General features: G+C 31.7%; 1 protein-coding gene across 1 annotated transcript in view; it reads left to right on the top strand.

Annotated features, from left to right (window-relative positions):
- The window catches only part of LOC133326235 (neurobeachin), a 164,869-nt gene that overhangs the window by 55,574 nt on the left and 90,200 nt on the right, over positions 1-19,095 (top strand). Inside the window, exons 4-9 of the mRNA XM_061534916.1 lie at positions 10,767-10,888; positions 11,504-11,630; positions 16,175-16,294; positions 16,429-16,575; positions 17,211-17,646; positions 17,746-17,840. Of these exons, the coding sequence (XP_061390900.1) occupies positions 10,767-10,888; positions 11,504-11,630; positions 16,175-16,294; positions 16,429-16,575; positions 17,211-17,646; positions 17,746-17,840 (1,047 nt within the window). The remainder of the gene's footprint in view (positions 1-10,766; positions 10,889-11,503; positions 11,631-16,174; positions 16,295-16,428; positions 16,576-17,210; positions 17,647-17,745; positions 17,841-19,095) is intronic.

Here is a 19,095-nt window from a genome sequence, read left to right as displayed (position 1 = left end):
TCCGGAACAGTGGTGAATTTTTTAAAGAAAATTTTCTCAAAATTTTTTACAGCCATCCATAGGCGTGGATTTTTTAAAGAAAATTTTCTCAAAAATTATCACAGCCATCTATAGGCGTGGATTTTTTAAAGACCCTGAAATAAATATTTTTAATAAAACACGCCTCTGGTAGACCCTGAAATAAATATTTTTAATAAAATCACGCCTCTGGTAGACCCTGAAATAAATATTTTTAATAAAACCACACCCCCGATAGACCCTGAATAATGATACCCTGAAATAAATCTAATGTCCTTAAAATATCCACGCCTTCAATAGTCTCTGAAAATAATGTCATTAAAAAATCCACGCCTTCAATAGTCTTTGAAAATAATGTCATTAAAAAATCCACGCCTTCAAAAGTCTTTGAAAATAATGTCATTAAAAAATCCACGCCTTCAGTAGTCTCTGAAAATAATGTCATTAAAAAATCCACGCCTTCAATAGTCTTTGAAAATAATGTCATTAAAAAATCCACGCCTTCAATAGTCTTTGAAAATAATGTCATTAAAAAATCCATGCCTCTTAAAGTGCTTGAAAATAATGTCCTTAAAAAATCCTCGCCTTGAATAGTCTTTGAAAATAATGTCCTTAAAAAATCCACGCCTATTAAAGTGCTTGAAAATAATGTCTTTAAAAAATCCTCGCCTTCAATAGTCTTTGAAAATAATGTCCTTAAAAAAACCACTCCTCTTATAGTGCTTTAAAAAATATTCTGTAAAAAATCCACGCCTGTAATAGTTCTTGAAAAGTGTGTCTTTAAAAAATCCACGCCATAACTAATGCTTGAAAGAATATTCCTTAAAAATCCATTCCATAATTAGTCCTTAAAAAATCTTTACACAACCCACGCCTCCTTATAGTCCCGAAAAAATACTCTTTACACAATCTGGTACTCTTAAAGCCCTTAAAAATATTCTTTAAAAAATCCGCGCCTCCTTATAGTCCTAGAAATATATATCATTAAATATTATTTTTTTAATACCCCTATTATATGCTGCCCTTCTGTTTCTTTTTTGCAATCATATTTTTTATTACCCTGTCTTATTTGTATGACTTCCCAAAAAAAAGAAAGATGAATGCATTTACTATGGCAACCAACCAACTACTGGCGCTACCTATTTGGCATCATCTGTTCCAATTGCAGTAGCAAATTGTTCTTTTTTCTTATTGCCCGCCCGCCCCAAAATACCCAAAATACCCTCGGAAAAAGATAGCACCTAGCGCTTCTGATTCAAACAATCTGTTTCGAACGAACGAAAAACGTTTTCCAACTCCTTCTTTTCGCTTGCCATCCAGCAGACAATGGCAGACAAGTCCAAGCGAATACATTTCCAACACGTTATACGTGTATATGGATTGTACATTATTTATATTTCAATTCGTGGTATTTGTTAGGATTGTACCGGGATGGTTGGCATCTACCTACATATGTCCTGATTCTCCTCTACCAGGGAGTTGTTACCAATTTTTATTTATTTCTCTTTCGAAGGAGTTTTTTTCTGCTATCCTTTTTTGTCTTAAAAAGCTTTTGCGAGACAACATTTTATGGTGCATTATTTGTAGTTGTATTTCCAGGGTGTAAAACATTGCACGCTGTGCTACTGTACGTTTTACGGATTTTATTGGATCAGTTTGTTTGTGACCGAAAAACGTGGTGACTATAGGAAGTGGAAAAGGACACGTGTTTGTATGTGTGTGTGTCGGTCAATATATAAGTTAAAACATGAATTTATGGTTAGTTTGTTTGCGAGAATACTTTATTGTTGTTGTTCCAGTTTTATTAACAAACGTAAATGGAAGCAGTTTTACTGCCCTATATTTCGTGGAAGAACTATACAGTTTTCAAAATAAAACAGAGGGGTTTAGTTTTGAATCACATTTTATATTTTAAGTTAATGGATAATATTCCAATAGTCCTTAAAGAATTATTCATTAAATGATCTTCAAAAATCCTCTTCTCTAATAGTCCGTGAAAAATGAACTCTATGCCGCGCATAGAGTTGGGAACACATCTTTAAGAACTCTACCCCTCTCATAGTCCTTGAAAACATATTCTTTAAGAACTCTACGCCTCTCATAATAATCTTGAAATAATAATCTTAGCAATATCCACGGCTCTCATAGTCCTTGAAATAATATTCTTAGAAAAATCCACGGCTCTCATAGTCCTTGAAATAATATTCATAGAAACATCCACGGCTCTCATAGTCCTCGAAATAATATTCTTAGAAAAATCCACGCCTCTCATAGTCCTTGAAATAATATTCTTAGAAAAATCCACGCCTCTCATAGTCCTTGAAATAATATTCTTAGAAAAATCCACGCCTCTCATAGTCTTAGAAAAATCCGCGCCTCTCATAGTCTCTGAAATAATATTTTTAGAAAAATCCATGCCTTCTGATAGTCCTTTAAAAATATTCTTTAACAAATCCACGCCTGTAATAGTCCTTGAAAAATATTCTTTAAAAAATCCACGCCTGTAATAGTCCTTGAAAAAATATTCTTTAAAAAGTCCACGCCTACTGATAGTCCTTGAAAAAATATTCTTTAAAAAGTCCACGCCTACTGATAGTCCTTGAAAAAATATTCTTTAAAAAGTCCACGCCTACTGATAGTCCTTGAAAAAATATTCATTAAAAAATCCACGCCTGCTGATAGTCCTTGAAAAATATTCTTTAAAAAATCCACGCCTGCTGATAGTCCTTGAAAAAATATTCTTTAAAAAATCCACGCCTGCTGATAGTCCTTGAAAAAATATTCTTTAAAAAATCCACGCCTACTGATAGTCCTTGAAAAAATATTCTCCTGTAAAAAGCCTTATATAGTCCTTGAAAAAATATTCATTAAAAAATCCACGCCTTATATTGTCCTTGAAAAAATATTCATTAAAAAATCCACGCCTTATATTGTCCTTGAAAAAATATTCATTAAAAAATCCACGCCTTATATAGTCCTTGAAAAAATATTCATTAAAAAATCCACGCCTATTGGTCTCATATTCCTAGAAAAAATATTCATTAAAAAATCCACTCCTTCTTTGGGTATTGAAAAATTATTCATTAAAAATTCAACGCCTTATATGGGTCTTGAAAAAATATTCATTAAAAAATCCACGCCTTATATAGTCCTTGCCTTATATAAAAAAATATTCATTAAAAAACGCCATATAGTCGCCCACGCCTTATATATTCATTAAAAAAGTCCTTGAAAAAATATTCATTAAAAATCCACGCCTTATATAGTCCTTGAAAAAATATTCATTAAAAAATCCACGCCTTATATAGTCATTGAAAAAATATTCATTAAAAAATCCACGCCTTATATAGTCCTTGACCAAATATTCTTACAAAAATCCACGCCTCTAATAGTCCTTGAAAAAAATCCTTTAAAAAGCCACACCTATTATTGTTCCCTTGGCAAATCCCCCTTGCAAACATTCTTAAAATTCTGAACATATTCACATATTACCATTCCAATTTTAAATACAATAATTTCTTACATCTACAAAGCTTCCCTAACTCTGCGGTATCCTACAAATCCATCTTAATTTGTATTATTTACAATATCGACCAGCACAGCCTATCGAAATATTTAATTGGCCACTTGTGACGTAAATCAAAACCACTAAAAATTAATTAGTCAATTGTGCCTATGTAAAAGTGCAAATCAATGGTCAGGGCAATATAATCAATTTTCAAATATTAATTAATATAATCTACTTAAGAAACCGCCTAAAAGTAGACAATGCGATTTTCTCCAATATATGCACAGCCCATACACCATATGCAATAGAAGATATATGGTATGAATATATTTCATTTATTTACATGAAAAGGAAAACATAAATCATACTTAGACATGTCAGTAGAAAATTGCATATTTTTAGGAAGTAACTTGAAAAGTAAAGAAATGTAATGCATATTTTTAGGAGTAACGAAATACATGTTCAGGAAATTAGAAAGAAAAATGATTTATGACTTTCAAATTGTAGTTATTGGAAAACGTTTAGATGCTCTTTTGCAATGTACAGACAGCACCATGTTATTGGAATTCACTTAGGAAGAAGTGCATATAAAATTTTGAATCCAAATGAAATCTATTTTCAACTCAAATCCCCTAGGATTACATCACATTATTTTATATTTAACATTTTTTCCACCCACCAACTCTCATATCCCCATTCCAATTATTTGAATGATTGAGTATGTGCACAACTAAACAAAAATAGTTTTCTAAATTGTGTTTGGTTGGTAGGATTTACTCTAATACCTACCAACCAAATAAAAAAAAGAACAACACCCCGACGGAGCATTCCAAATTGTAATATCTTTTTTTCGGGCGAAAACAACTCAACTCAAACTTTTCTCGAGTGATGATTTTGATTTTAAATTAATTTCACCAAAGTTTGGCTTAGAAAATTGCCATTGGCAACATGGCAGTTAAAATGTGTTCAATTCCGAATGGTAGTAGCACAGCAACAACTGCAGTATGCAAATGTTGTACTTTTTCAGCCAATGCCATTGGAGTTGTTGCTAGTGCTTAGGTTTTTGTGGTTATGTTGCCGGGGTCATGTTTTGGTGGTAAATACCATTATTTATGTCTGCCAGTGATATAAAACTATTTACTATTCAAACAGAAACAAAAGTTTATGCCAATATAATTTTTTTTTTCTGGTGAAATATTCGTTTATGAATTAATGAGCTTGGGGAGATCTCTTTGGCTGGGTGGGTGGAAAGTTATTTGGGAATTTTATTGTTTTATATTTTATTTATTTTTTGGGGTACGGTATTAAAAACTTTAATACTGTCTCCCACAACTTGTGCTATAGGGGTTTAAATGAATATTGAAATAGATTATAAGGGATCATTATATAAAGAGTGGATTTTGGGAATATTTTTTGAAATGCAAGGGGGCTAATGATCTTGGATTTGTAGGAATATTTTTCGAGGACTGATAGACAGTTCAAGGACCATAAACCCAATAAATATGTAATTTGGAGGACAATTAAACCACAGATTTTATGTTTGTGACTATAATCAACATGATTTAATTAAATAAAGAAGTTTTCAATCATATTAATGTTATTTTGACAATCCATTGGTCCATACGTGAATTTAATTTAAAATATTCTGGAAGTGTGGACAATTTTTTTTATTTATCAGCAAGCATAGATTATTGGAATATTTTGTTAACGATAGCAAGAATATTTTTCCAAAGACGTGGGTTTTCTAAAAATATATTTTGAAGGAACAGTAAGGGTGTATTTCTTTAGGACATGTTTCATCAAGCATGGACTAGCAAGGACCGATTTCTTGGGGATAATTTTTTAAAGATCATCAAAGATGGATTTCTTAAGATTTTCAAGGTTGGATTTCTCATGATTTTTTTTTTTCAAAGGACCAAAAGGGCGGATTTAATCATTCTAAAAATTGGTTTTAATAGATCGTTCATTTCATTATAAATGTAGTTTTACGTAGCTGCAACCGAAGATATTTAAAAATACATTTTTAAGGACCTACAAGCTTGAATATTAAAAATAATTATTTTCGAGGACCTACAAGTTTGGATTTTAATAAAAATCTTAGGTGGATCTTTATACCCTACACAACTATGTTGTCAGGGTATTATAGCTTTGTGCAGCCCCAAGAGTTTGTAATGCCGCGAAATATTGGTACTAGACCCACCTTTAAGTATACCGATCGTCATATCTCGACTAGCTGAGTCGATCTAGACATGTGTGTCCGTCCGTCCGTCCGTCCGTCTGTCCATTATAATTTGTAAACACGATACAGGCCACATTTATGGACCAATCTTCACGAAATTTTGCAGATAGGAAGGGTTCGGCCCAATGAAGACCCCTATTGTTTTTGGTAAAGATCGGTTAATATTTAGGGGATGAAATGGACCAAATACTTAATTTTTGTCGGTTTTTTGGTCGCTCCAGAGGCCGCAATTATGGCCCAAACATCGCGAATTTTTGCATGGAGAAGGGGATTGGGCCAAAGAATAAGCATGCCCATTTTGATAAAGATCAGTCAATATTTAGCGGGTCAAATGGACCCTGACTTTTGCGTGAAAAATGACAAAATGTGTATTCTATAGCGTATATATTTGCCCTTGAAGGACATAGAGCCGAGAAGTTGATAGTATATTCAAGAGGAGTGGCTGACCTTTTAATTGATACTAATTATATTGTCGTATGTACTCGGATGTGGGAGTTACAATCAAATATGTACAGGAGCTTACCTATTCAGATATTATTTAGTAACCCATTACCAAACTGAACGCTTTGAAATTTTCCAAGAAGTTCCAGTTGTGTTCAAGGGCAACGCTTATAATTTTCGGTGATTATCAGATTAAAATTTTGAGATGAAATGGACCGAGAACTTAATTTTTTGCGAATATAATCCGAACATCACAACACAACTTACCGTGAAGGGAATCTGGACAAGTAATTAGAAGGGCTTTTGAATATTCGAAAAAGCAAGGAAAAGTTTCTGTTGACCTCTAACCGGACAAGAGGATGCAATATCACGAAATATTGCCCAGGCTCGGAGTAAACAGAAAGTTAGAATTCCGTGGTAGTTGTGTAGGGTATCGAATGTTCGGCCCTGTCCGACTATACTGCTCCGCTCACTGGTTTTAAAATAGTTTCGTATCCGGAAGTGTGTTTATTTGAAAAGTATTGTTTAAGCACCCACGAACCTAACAGAGGTAGCTATAATTTGACATTTCCATTTTTTGGACGTTAGTGGAACATACTCTGTATAAAACGTTCCATGTAGATCCAAGATGTAATATAGCCTCCTCCCGTATCATTTTCGATATTTTGAAAGTTGTATCCACATTTCCTAACAGAAATATCTTTTATTTGGAACTTCGAATTCTTGGAGATTAAAAGCAACTTAGAGGATATTTTTTGATAGAGGTCTATGTTTTAATAAAACTCTCAAACAGATTCTCGGACCTTTTTCGGCATTTTTAATATCTTAGCTCATTTTCCAGCAGAAGTAACTGTAAATTGTAATGCCGAGGTTTTGAAGAATGAAAAACATTTCTGGAGAAATTCAATATAGTTCCATGTTCTGCCGCCCCATTGTCGGTATTTCGAAGATTTTCGAGGCATTTGCAAACATAAGTGGCTGTAATTTGGCATTCCGGTTTCTTGGTGGTTGAAAATATTTAAGCAGAAAAATGTCCACATTGTCCATGTTTTACTTTGAAGATTTTAGTCTCCATAAACAGATTCCGCATTTTTATGTTCTTAAGGTTTTATCCACATATTCTTACAGGAACTCTTGGAGGTTGAATATATTTTAGCAGACAATTGTCGATATGATCCATGTTTTATTTTGAAAGATTTAGCTGCATTCTCCACTGATGTTTTTTGCAGTTTGGTATTCAGGATTCCTGAAGGAAAAAAACTTTAGATATTATTTTGAGATCATTTTCGATATGGGTCCATACCTGGACATAGCCCCCATAACCAAGTTTCTGCCATTTATTTTGTATTTTAAAGCTTTTAACCGTATTTTCTTACAGGAGTGGCATTAATTTGGCATCAGGTTGAGCATAGTTTTGCAGAAAATTGTCGAAGTTTTTAATTTTGACGTTTTTAGCTGTCTTTTCTCGCCAAAATGGCGTTCACGGTTCCTTGAACAATAAAAACATATCTGCCGATAATATTCATTATAGGACCATAATTTGACATCGCTCCTATACAAAGGTTACGTTTTTTTGTATTTTAAAGGTTTTAGCTGCCTTTTCCCACCGAAGTAGCTGCAGTTTTCCATTCAGGGTTCCTGAAGAAAGAAAAACACATCTGCAGATAATTTTCGATAAGAGACCCCTTTTAAGTATTTTAAAGTTTTTGCAGTATAATTATGTTTATGATTTTTCGACCTTTCGAATGTTTAATAAATTATAGATGGATACAAATATTGACATCAAGCTCGATCAGCTGTCTATAAGTTTTTGCAGTATTTTCTTGTAAATGTACAATTTCTTCCCATGTTTTTACATATCAACTATACCGAGGACATGTAAAATTGTTGAAATGTTCAAAATCTGTCTTATATCAATAGATTGTGTTTCGTCTACCAGCCTTCTGTATATAAAAAGGCCTCCATATAGAGAAGTCATTTTATTTACAAATTATCAGGCTTCCATCTATTGATGATATACCTTCTACAAATAAAAGATAAGCCTTTTATTTGTAGAAGGTCAACCTACTATCTATAGGTAGGTAGACTGTAGATAACCGGTCTTTCGCATGTAGAAGGCAAGCCATACATTTATTGAAAGTCAGCCTTCCATCTCAGCCTTTTTACGGCCAGCCAAGTTCAAAGCTGTCCGTTGACCTACTTAGCACCAGCCATTGATCTATAGAACTCCTGACTTTCGAGCTAAAGAAAAGTCAGCATTCTTTTCATAGAAGGTAAGCTTTCCACATTAGCCTTTTATTAAAAAAAACTCTGCCTTCTGTCTATAGAAGTTCAGCTTTTCGTCAGTAGAATATGAACCTGTGACCTACAGAAGGTCAGCATCCCATCTCAGCTTTTGTTATATTTATAGAATACCAGAATAGAATACCCTTATATTTATAGAATACCAGAATTCCATTTATATTTTTTCAATGACTATTAGAGGCTAGGATTTTTTAAAGAATATTTTTCCATCATTATTATTAAAGAACATTTTCACAACGACTACCTGAGGCGTAGATTTTTTAAAGAATATTTTCACAACGGCTACCTGAGGCGTAGATTTTTTAAAAATATTTTTTTTAAATACTATTTGAGGTGTGGATCTATGGGAGACCTGGCATCTAACCACCCTTCTATTTATAGAAGTCCAGACTTCTTCAAGGACTATTATAGGTGTGGATTTTTTAAAGAATAGTCAGCCTACCATCTATGGGAGACCTGACATCTAACCACCCTTCCATTCATAGAAGTCCTAACTTACATCTATTTTCTGAAAGTTTAAACTTATGAAGAGACTTTAAAAAATTTTAGAAAAACAGTTTGTGTGCATAACTGTGATAATCCTGCATCCATTGTCATTTCGTTACATTTTGAAAAGTAATAATATTACCATGGTATTTTATAAAATTGTTCTCATATTTTTTGTATTGCAAATTTTCACATTTTCAGTTTTTCACTTTTGTTGTGTATTTACCTCCAAAAGGCATTATTATCATCGTCAATATTAACGTGACTTTCATTAAAATATGTAATTATGTGCAAAAACAAACAAAAGGACATTCCGTTGTTGTCCTGGTAGCAGTAGAGAGAGGATTTCAACTTTTTGCTTTAATACATGTTAACATGTAATTAAGGTATATGAAATCAGATTATCATTATGTAAATGAAATTATATTTAATAAAATTTAACAATTTTTAATTATTATCGATGCAAAAAAAAAAACAAAAGCAAAAAAATGTTTACTGAAAAGCTTTTTTAATTTTTCGTTTTGTAATTCAATTTTCATGAAATGTGAAGCGGTGAGACATATTAAAATTTTTGGGGAAAATTCATATATTACAATTTTAATGAAATAATTGAAAGTGACATATGTGGTGACTTGGGATATAAATTTAATTTTGTCTATTAAAATTAAAATATATATTTTTTAAATGTCTTAAAAACAAAGGCGAACACAGATTTGATAAAAATGAATGCCAAACTAGAGTTAATATTTTTTAATAAATAAAAATAGATTTTATAATAAAACAAATAAAACAAAAAGACCCTTATACATTTAAGTAATGGATTACTAAATAATATCTGAATACATAAGCACCTGTAAATATTTACGTGTAACTCCCACATCTGATTACATACGACCATATTGGTATCAATTTAAAGGTCAACCACTCCTCCTCAACATATGGTCAACTTCCCGGATCTAGGTTCTTCAGGGGCAAGTATATACGCCATAAAATACAAATTTTGTAATTTTTCATACAAAAGTCAGGATCCATTTGACCCGCTAAATATTGACTAATCCTTATCAAAACAGGCATGCTTATTCTTTGGCCCTTCTCCATGCAAAATTTCGCGATGTTCGGCCTCTGGAGCGACCGGAAAAACGGACAAAAATTAAGTATTTGGTCCATTTCATCCCCTAAATATTAACCGATCTTTACAAAAAACAATAGGGGTCTTCATTGGCCAGAACCCATCATACATTTCGTGGTCCATAACTGTGGCCAGTATCGTGTTTACAAATTATAATGGACAGACGGACGCACTGACACACATGTCTAGATCGACTCAGCTAGTCGAGATATGACGATCTGAATACTTAAAGATGGGTCTAGGACCAATATTTCGCGGCGTTACAAATTCTTGGGGCTGCACAAAGCTATAATACCCTGACAACATAGTTGTGTAGGGTTTAAATTATTGGAAGGAATCAAGTTGTAATATTTTTACAATTATCATGATTTATACCTTTTTAGGCCGAAATGATCGTTGGTAGTTTTTCGGTCAACAACTGATATGTTATAGAGAACCTGAGCTTTATTATATTGAAGGTTTTTATTATAAGTATCCCCTTTTTTAAGGAACAGATTTCCAGTACAATCATTAAATTTAAAGAATCTCATGCGAACATACATACACATCCTTTACTGCGACAACTATTTTCCTTACTTTAAAAAAGTACTTATAAAATATTAATTATTTTATTTCCCTTTATTTCTTCTTTTTAATTTTAGGCTATGGTATTACCGCCATTGGCTAAATGGCCTTATGAAAATGGTTTTACATTTACCACATGGTTTCGTTTGGATCCCATTAATTCTGTGAATATTGAACGCGAGAAACCCTACCTCTATTGGTAAGTACTGAACATTTTCACACACAATGAAAATAAACAAAATCACTCACCCCCCTATTCTCACCACCTTAAGCAAAACAAATTTTATCTATAGCCCAGTCTTTCAAATTTCCAATCTTTACCTTTCTGTTTTGATTATCCCCCCTCTCCACATAATTTTCTGTTGAGTTTAATATTCATTAATTTTTTTTTTGCTCATCTCCTTGGAGCACAAAATTTTATGTTTTACTTTTCTAATTATTGGTTTCAATTTGTTTGATGCCACCCCTTTTTAATCAGCAGCCAGTCAGCCCAGCCCAATCACCTTCTATCCTCCCTCACCCCCACCATCCTTGGCATGTAATTTTCATTTTCGTTTTAATTAAATCATTCATCTTCACACTTCACTACACATTTTGGTTATTGCCCCCATTTCCCCATCTACTCTGAGCTCTTAACGCCTTTTTGATTTTTTGTACCTTCACATCCTTCAATTACCATACCCTACTCACACCTCCACATCCACCACTTAGCAATTTATTGTTTAATTTTTGTACATTGATTTTTATTCGATTTTTTTCGTTCGCTCGCTTTCTCTCTATTCATTCATTTTGTTTTTTCATTCTTTCTTTACAGTTTTAAAACATCAAAAGGTGTTGGTTATACCGCCCATTTTGTTGGTAATTGCCTGGTACTGACTTCGATGAAAGTTAAAGGCAAAGGATTTCAACATTGTGTAAAATATGAATTCCAACCCAGAAAGGTATGTATCCATGGGTGAAGAATGAGAACGGGGGAAAGAAGAAAAATATTTGAAGTGTTGTATTGTTACGGGGTTTTTACACTTCTCTTGGTTTGGTAATTAACAGCAATATTTTTGATGTGTTTTACATGGAGGGAATTTTTGAAAAAAAAAATCCACAGTGGAAAAAATTCCGGGACATGCTTTACAAAGTTTTTGACGCAAAGGACCAACACATCAATTAAAGTAGTATTTTTTATTATTTTTTTCATAGGGAATATTTTTACAGGAGTATTAGTGACGTAGATGTTTTAAGGAATATTTTGTGAAGGACTATTAGAGACGTGGATTTTTTATTAATTATATTTTTTTAAAGACCGTTAGAGGCCTGAATTTTTTAACGAATATTTTTCCAACGACTATCTGAGGCGTGGATTTTTAAAGAATATTTTTTCAAGGACTATTAGAACAGTTTTATTTTTTTTTTTCAATGTCCTAGTGAAGTTTGATCTTTTAAAGAATATGTTCTTTTAACAACTCCAGCAAGCCTTATTCTTTAAGGAATATTTTATTACAGACTCAAAAAATATTTTATCATAGACTCGAATAATATTTTTTCAAGGACTCAATCCTGGAGATTTTGAAAACATTTTTCGCAATCGACCATCTAAACCAAGGACTTAATTTTTTTTTAAAAAGAATTGCTTTTCAGCCGACAATCTGATCCAAATGCGTGGATATTTTTTACAAAATTTAAGATTTTCTTTGGAAGCATCTTCCTCTCTCCTTGTAACTATAACATCGACACGTTTTGAATATCAAGAATATTTATTGGCATTTGCTTCAATTAGCTGTCATCTCACTCACTATTAAATACCATTTTACCTCCATATTTGAGTATTAGCTAATTGTCGAGGCATATTAATGTTTATTCACTGGTAAACATTTCTAATTTGCAAAATTTTCATTTATATAGAATTACTAATTAGCATGAAGTAATAATGATGGTTAATATGCCTAATGAGCAGGCCTTGGACAATGAAAAGTTTCTTCCTCAAGGGAATACCAAATAAAATTCAATTAAAGAAACCTTTTAAAGGCAATTTTCGGAATTTGATACAATGGCAAATTAAATGTAATTGTGCACAGTTTGACCTTCAGGAAAAGTTTCGTTAAGTGGAGTATTTTCAATATTTGTTAATAGAAGATAGGAAAATCCGCCATCTTGAATGTGCTAATTTGTAAAGAAATTAAAGAACTGGATTGAAAAATTTAATTTATCATTAGAAAGATTGAAAATCATAATTACAGTCATTGTGGTTGTAAAATTGGGCTAGTGTCTGCAAAATATAAAAAATCGCTCGGAATTTGTATATGGGGAACTATGTAAAAATATTTTCCTATTTTTTTCTCACAAATATTTTTTTGAATATGACATCTAGTCTGGTGGAAATGTGTTGGACCTTTTTATGATGCCCGATAATGAGGTAGAATCATCACTTCATAAAAAAGTTAGTTATAGGAAAATTATTTAAAAAAAATATCTTCCGCTAGATATAGAAAAATATTTTTATATACTCTCCACATTGGTAGTTTAAAAAATTTAAATCTACGCTATTAATAAATTAATAGAAATAATTAAAAACAAAATCTAAACTTATTTTAGATCAAGAAATTTATTTTTTACAATTTCTGTCATTATTTATTGAAACTAAAATAATTTTTATATAATTATTATTAATAAACTTATTTTTGAAAAACTCCGCACTTAGGAAAATATATCTTTGAAAATGCAACGTTTATTAGTAGTCTTAGAAAAATACTTTTAAAAAATCATTGCTAGTTGTTCGCCCAAGGAGAAATATTTTTATAAAACTTTATTATACCAGTAAGAAAAGTAGTAAAGTTGGACGGGGCCGACTATGTGATACCCTTCACCACTGTGGGTATATTCAACAGATGAATCCCAACAGACGTCGAATTTTTGAAGGACCATTAACATGAAAATCGATCCATAAACATGTCATTCTGCAACCTATACTAATTTTTTCATTTGGTCAGATACGAACGAAAATATATATGGGACCAATATCTAAATCTGGACCGATTTTCAGTAAACTTAACACACATCATTCTACTCTTAATTCAGTACGCTATGCCAAATTTCGTGCAAATCGAAAGATATATTGGGAATTTCGGTACACCATTTACATTAAATCGGAAGAAAATATATATGGGAGCTATATCTAAATTTGGAAACTTAAAATTTGTCCAAATCTCGTGCAAATCGAAAGATATATAGGGCCTTTGGTACACCATTTACATTAAATCGGACGAAAATATATATGGGAGCTATATCTAAATCTGAACCGATTTTCACGATACTTAACACACATCATTCTAGACTTAATTCAGTACGCTATGCAGAATTTCGTGAAAATCGAATGGTATTTAGGGACCTTAAATTGGACTTAACACACATCATTTTCCCTTAATTCAGTACGATGTGCCAAATTTCATGCAAATCGAAAGATATTTAGGCACTTTGGTGCACAATTTACCTTAAATCGGACAAAAATATATATGGGAGCTATATATAAATCTGAACCGATTTTTCTCAATTTCAATAGGGTTCGTCCTTGGGCCAAATATGTGACCTATGCAAATTTCATCCAATTCGGATCATAAATGCGATCTGTACTTTGTTTACAATTTAACATGGACAGACAGACGGACGGACGCACATGCATAAATCGACTTAAAAAGTGATTCTATGCATATTCTCAAAAGGAACCATGTGTCTAACTCGTTTCCTTTTACAAACATATGCACAAAGACTTAATGCCATGTACCAGAGTGTGGTGAAGGGTATAAAAATACAGTCCATTTGTTGTGGAGGAAATAATTGTTTTTATATAATCCAGTCTCAATGGTGGTTCACGGAATATATTTTTTTAAATCCAGGTTTATTTGTGATCTAAATATATATATTTGTTAAAAATCATGTTTATTTGTGTTTTATTATGTTTTTTTGTTTTTGTTTGTTTTTGTTTTTGAATAAAAATGCACGTTTATAGGTCGTCCTAGGCATTTTTTAATTCACGATTTAATTACGCATTTAAAAAATACACATAAGCTTTGGGGTTCGTGCAAAATGTTTTAAAAGAAATCCAAGACTTATTCATGTCTTTTAAAATATTCTTAAAATTTCACGGCTTATTGAGGTTCTTGAAAAAATATACCTAACATTTTACTCCTTCTTATGGTCGATTAATCAAAATATGTCGCGCTTTCTTAAGGTGCCTGAAACAAAACATTCTTAAAAACATCCACGCCTTTTTATGGCCCCTGAAAAAATATTTTATAAAACACCATGACTTCTTAAGGTTCCTGAAGAAAATATTTGTTAAGACATCCACACCTTCCTAAGGTCCCTGGAAAAAATATTCTTTAAAAATCCCTCAATCCACATCTTTGAAAAAAAAAATATTAAATCCATACCTTATGTAGGTCCCTGAAAAAATGTTTATTTAAAGCCTTGAAAATATTAATCAAAAATCCAATCCTTTTTTAGCTTTTTAAAAAATAATTTTCTACAAAATCACGCCCTTTAGGCTTTGAAATTTTTTTAAAGAAAATCCTTGCATTTTTTGTCTTTGAAATTTTTTTTAAGAATCCCTGTTTTTTATATCCTTGAAAACATATAAAAAATTGTGCCCATAATAGGTCCTTAAAAAACAATTTTAAAAAATACCTGTCTTTTTATATCCAAAAAAAAACATTTAAAAAACGTTGCCTGTTTTAAGTCCTTGAAATATATTCTTCAAAAGATGCATGGCTTATTTCGGTCCTTTCAAGCCTGGATATTCTTCCGTGTGCAAGTTGTTGGTCATTGCAAAAAATATGTTTCAAAATATGGGTTAAGCAGAATTTTATATAAAATATATATTTCAGGAGGAAACACTGCATATAATCGCATCTAAATTGGCTCCCAAATTCCATTATGAAATTTCAATAAGGAAGTATATTTGGATTCCTAAGAGTATGTTGTATAAGTAATGACAATAGTTATACGCACAGATGAACAACAGGGTTACAGCTTTAAAATATTGAATGCTGACTCATGTTTTCAGCTGAAATGGATGACATTCTGATCTAATTCTGATATATAATTCCACATTCTCATACTCCTCATTAATTTTATTAATATGAACATTGTGCAGCATGAATGGCAAGAACCGGCCAAGTCTTATTTAGGTAGTTAAAAAGTATTCTTTAGACAATCCAAGCCTTACATAGGTCCCCAAAAATATTCTGTCAAGCCTCCAATCCAAGCCTTATTACGGTTCTTGAAAAAAAAAAATCTTTAAAAAAAATCATAGCTTTTTGGGTCCTTCCAAGCCTGGAACAAATATTCCTCTGTATGCAAGTTCTCGGTCATTGCAAAAACCATTTTTCGAAAAATCGGTTTAAAATTTTTTTCTTATGATTTTCACTATATAATTTTTTAATTTATTTTTAACATATATTTTAATATATTTTATTCTCTATTTCCCTTTTTTTAGTGGTATATGATTGCCATCGTGTATATTTACAATCGCTGGACAAAAAGCGAAATAAAGTGCCTAGTAAATGGACAATTAGCGTCCAGTACCGAAATGGCGTGGTTTGTTTCAACAAACGATGTAAGTAAATTTTCAAACCAGATTTAAATAATCTATATATTTAAATAAATATATTTTTTTTGTTTTTATATTTATATATTTCATTTTTTATATTTATGTATTTCATTTTTAATATTTATATATTTTATTTTCAGCCATTTGATAAATGCTATATCGGAGCAACACCCGAATTAGATGAAGAACGTGTCTTTTGTGGCCAAATGTCGGCCATATACCTCTTTAGTGAAGCTCTAACCACCCAGCAAATTTGTGCCATGCATCGTTTGGGGCCCGGTTATAAGGTAAATTATAATTTCATTATAAATTACAGGCTTATTTAAAAAATTGTAAATTATTTTAATTTTTTATTTTATTAACAAATCCTACACATAATTTTATTTACACCAATAACAACAACAAAAAATCGTACAAGCAAATTTTGTAATTAAAAAAATTCTGTTTTTTGCACTTTTTTCTCTCTTTCTATCTTTATGTCCAACCAAAAAAAAAACAACAACTACAATCAAAAATATCAACATCAACCAACAACTCCTATTAAAATATTCACCGCACACCAAACAAATCTCTATATATTTTTTCTCAAATAATGCTGAAAATATTTGAACACCGCCAAAAAAATAACCAATCAACAAATAAAAATGCGTTCTCCATGTATATTTGTTCGTGTGTGTTTGTGCGTTTTTATATTTCTATAAATATTTGTGTGTATACATGTGCCGTATTTTGTCCTGCTACACTTATTTATTTTTACGCCAAAACAAAAATGCAAACAAAATTAACCAAAAACATCGATACCACAATCTAATGCTGGATGGCCGCTAACCAAACACACCCAAACCCCAAAAACAACGCAATCAAATCATATTAAATTGAAACAAAAATCGAAACGAAACAAAATCTATACCAAAAAATGCAGTCGCAATTTCGTTTCGACAATGAGTGCTATTTGAACCTGCCGGACAATCATAAAAGGGTGAGTCAACAACAACAACACCGTCAAGTTCCCACACAACATAGTGCAGCCGTATTGTTAGCCGAACAGGATGCCCAATCCATCGATTGGGCTGATGAGAAATTAGATTTACAGGCAGCATTCGCTAAAATTCGTGCCGTTTTGGCTGCACGTAATGCCAATGCAAATGCTGTCTTGCAGGCATTAACAGGTGGTGGTGCAACAGCAACTGGCGGAAGTGGTGGTAGTGCTGTGGGTAACTCAGATACATCGACAGAGGTCAATGCGGCCACAGATAATACTGCCACATCAGCAAACAATGCGGGCCTTAGTGATAGTAGCAAAATAACTGACTCTTTGAGTCATATGCCCATTGGTTCTGCTTCATCGTCTTCAATTGGTATTTATTATGATTTGCATTTTTTGTTGTTTTCGTTATGATTTTAATTATTTTGTTTTTGTTTTTTCTGTTTTCCTTGTTTTTTATTTATTATTATAGATCGTTTAAGACGTTTGTCTTCCTCATCTATGTCCAGTTTGGAATATATGAGAGCTTTTGGTGGTGATACGGAAGAAATCAATCAATTAAAATCTGTAAGCATTTTTATTTTTTTATTTATTTATTCAAGTTTTATTTCGTATTGCTTTGTTATGCTTGATTTTGCCTGATTTTTTATATATAATTTATTTATTATTAATTTATTTCACACGTACTGAATATTTGCTCAGAACCTAGAAAATGCTAAGACTTAATTATTCTTAGTTGAATTTCTACTTCATAAAATAAGTGAAAACGTATCATATTCAAAGCAGTGCATTTCTTTGTGTAAAAGAATTACCGGTACTATTTTCCTTTATAATACCGCTAAAAATATCGCCAATGTACAGGCATTCCGATTATATTTCCAGACTGTTTATATACTTTTTTAAACACAATTCCTTTTCATTTCAAGACAATAATTTTAATTATATCCGAATTTATCTTCTTATGATAAGAAAATTAATTGATTAAGAAAATTATATTTACGAAAAGTTATATATTTTCCTTCCCTGTTCTAGGGCAAAGAATATTAATGACATCATATTCCAAGAGGTAAATAATGCATATCAATAAAAGCATCTAATCCTTTTAAAAGGACTTTCATATAATAAACCCAATTTTTGTACCGGTTTTGATCAATCGATTACACGTATATATATAAAGTTGAAATCAGCAAACTGTGCAAAGAACATGGAATACATTGTCTACTCAAGAGTCAACTCATAGATTTCTTTACGAACACTGTGTCGTATAAGTAGTGACAACATATATACGCCCTAGTGTTCCATAACAAAAGGATAGATCAAAATAAATTTGGAACCCCAACGTGGGATATTTTATTGATTTTATTTGTGGATCGTTTCTAAATTGCCCACGTATGACAGATGTTATCATTCGGTACATATGAAAAAAAAAAATAAGTGAAAAAATGAAACCTTAAGGTGTGGAATTTTCGTCAATTGTTCCACATAACCATTATCTTTTAGCTGTTGAATATCTTGTTAATTAACACATAATTAATAATTTTATGTTTTTATTGAAAAGGCTAATATTCTATTTATTTACTATGTCGTAAAAGTTATGACAATATTTATACGCCCCCTGCCCTGTAGTATTAATTTTTAAATTTAATAAATCATTTATTGTAACTGCAATATGAAATCGCCAAATCATATATTCTGTATACAAAAATATTTGAAATCCTTATGCTGAATATTTTATTGATTTAAGTTTTAGATCGATTCTGAATCTGCCAAATTCAAAATCGACAGCCTCTCCTAGCTTCTGTTTTTTGAGATTTCTTGTTTA

The sequence above is a fragment of the Musca vetustissima genome, unplaced genomic scaffold (assembly GCF_032173495.1).
Source record: "Musca vetustissima isolate MV318-11 ecotype Yass unplaced genomic scaffold, APGP_CSIRO_Mvet_v1 utg2907, whole genome shotgun sequence".
NCBI classification, from domain to species: Eukaryota; Metazoa; Arthropoda; class Insecta; order Diptera; family Muscidae; genus Musca; species Musca vetustissima.
The sequence above is the reverse complement of the archived record's forward strand: the minus strand, read 5'-3'. Positions and strand labels throughout refer to the sequence as shown.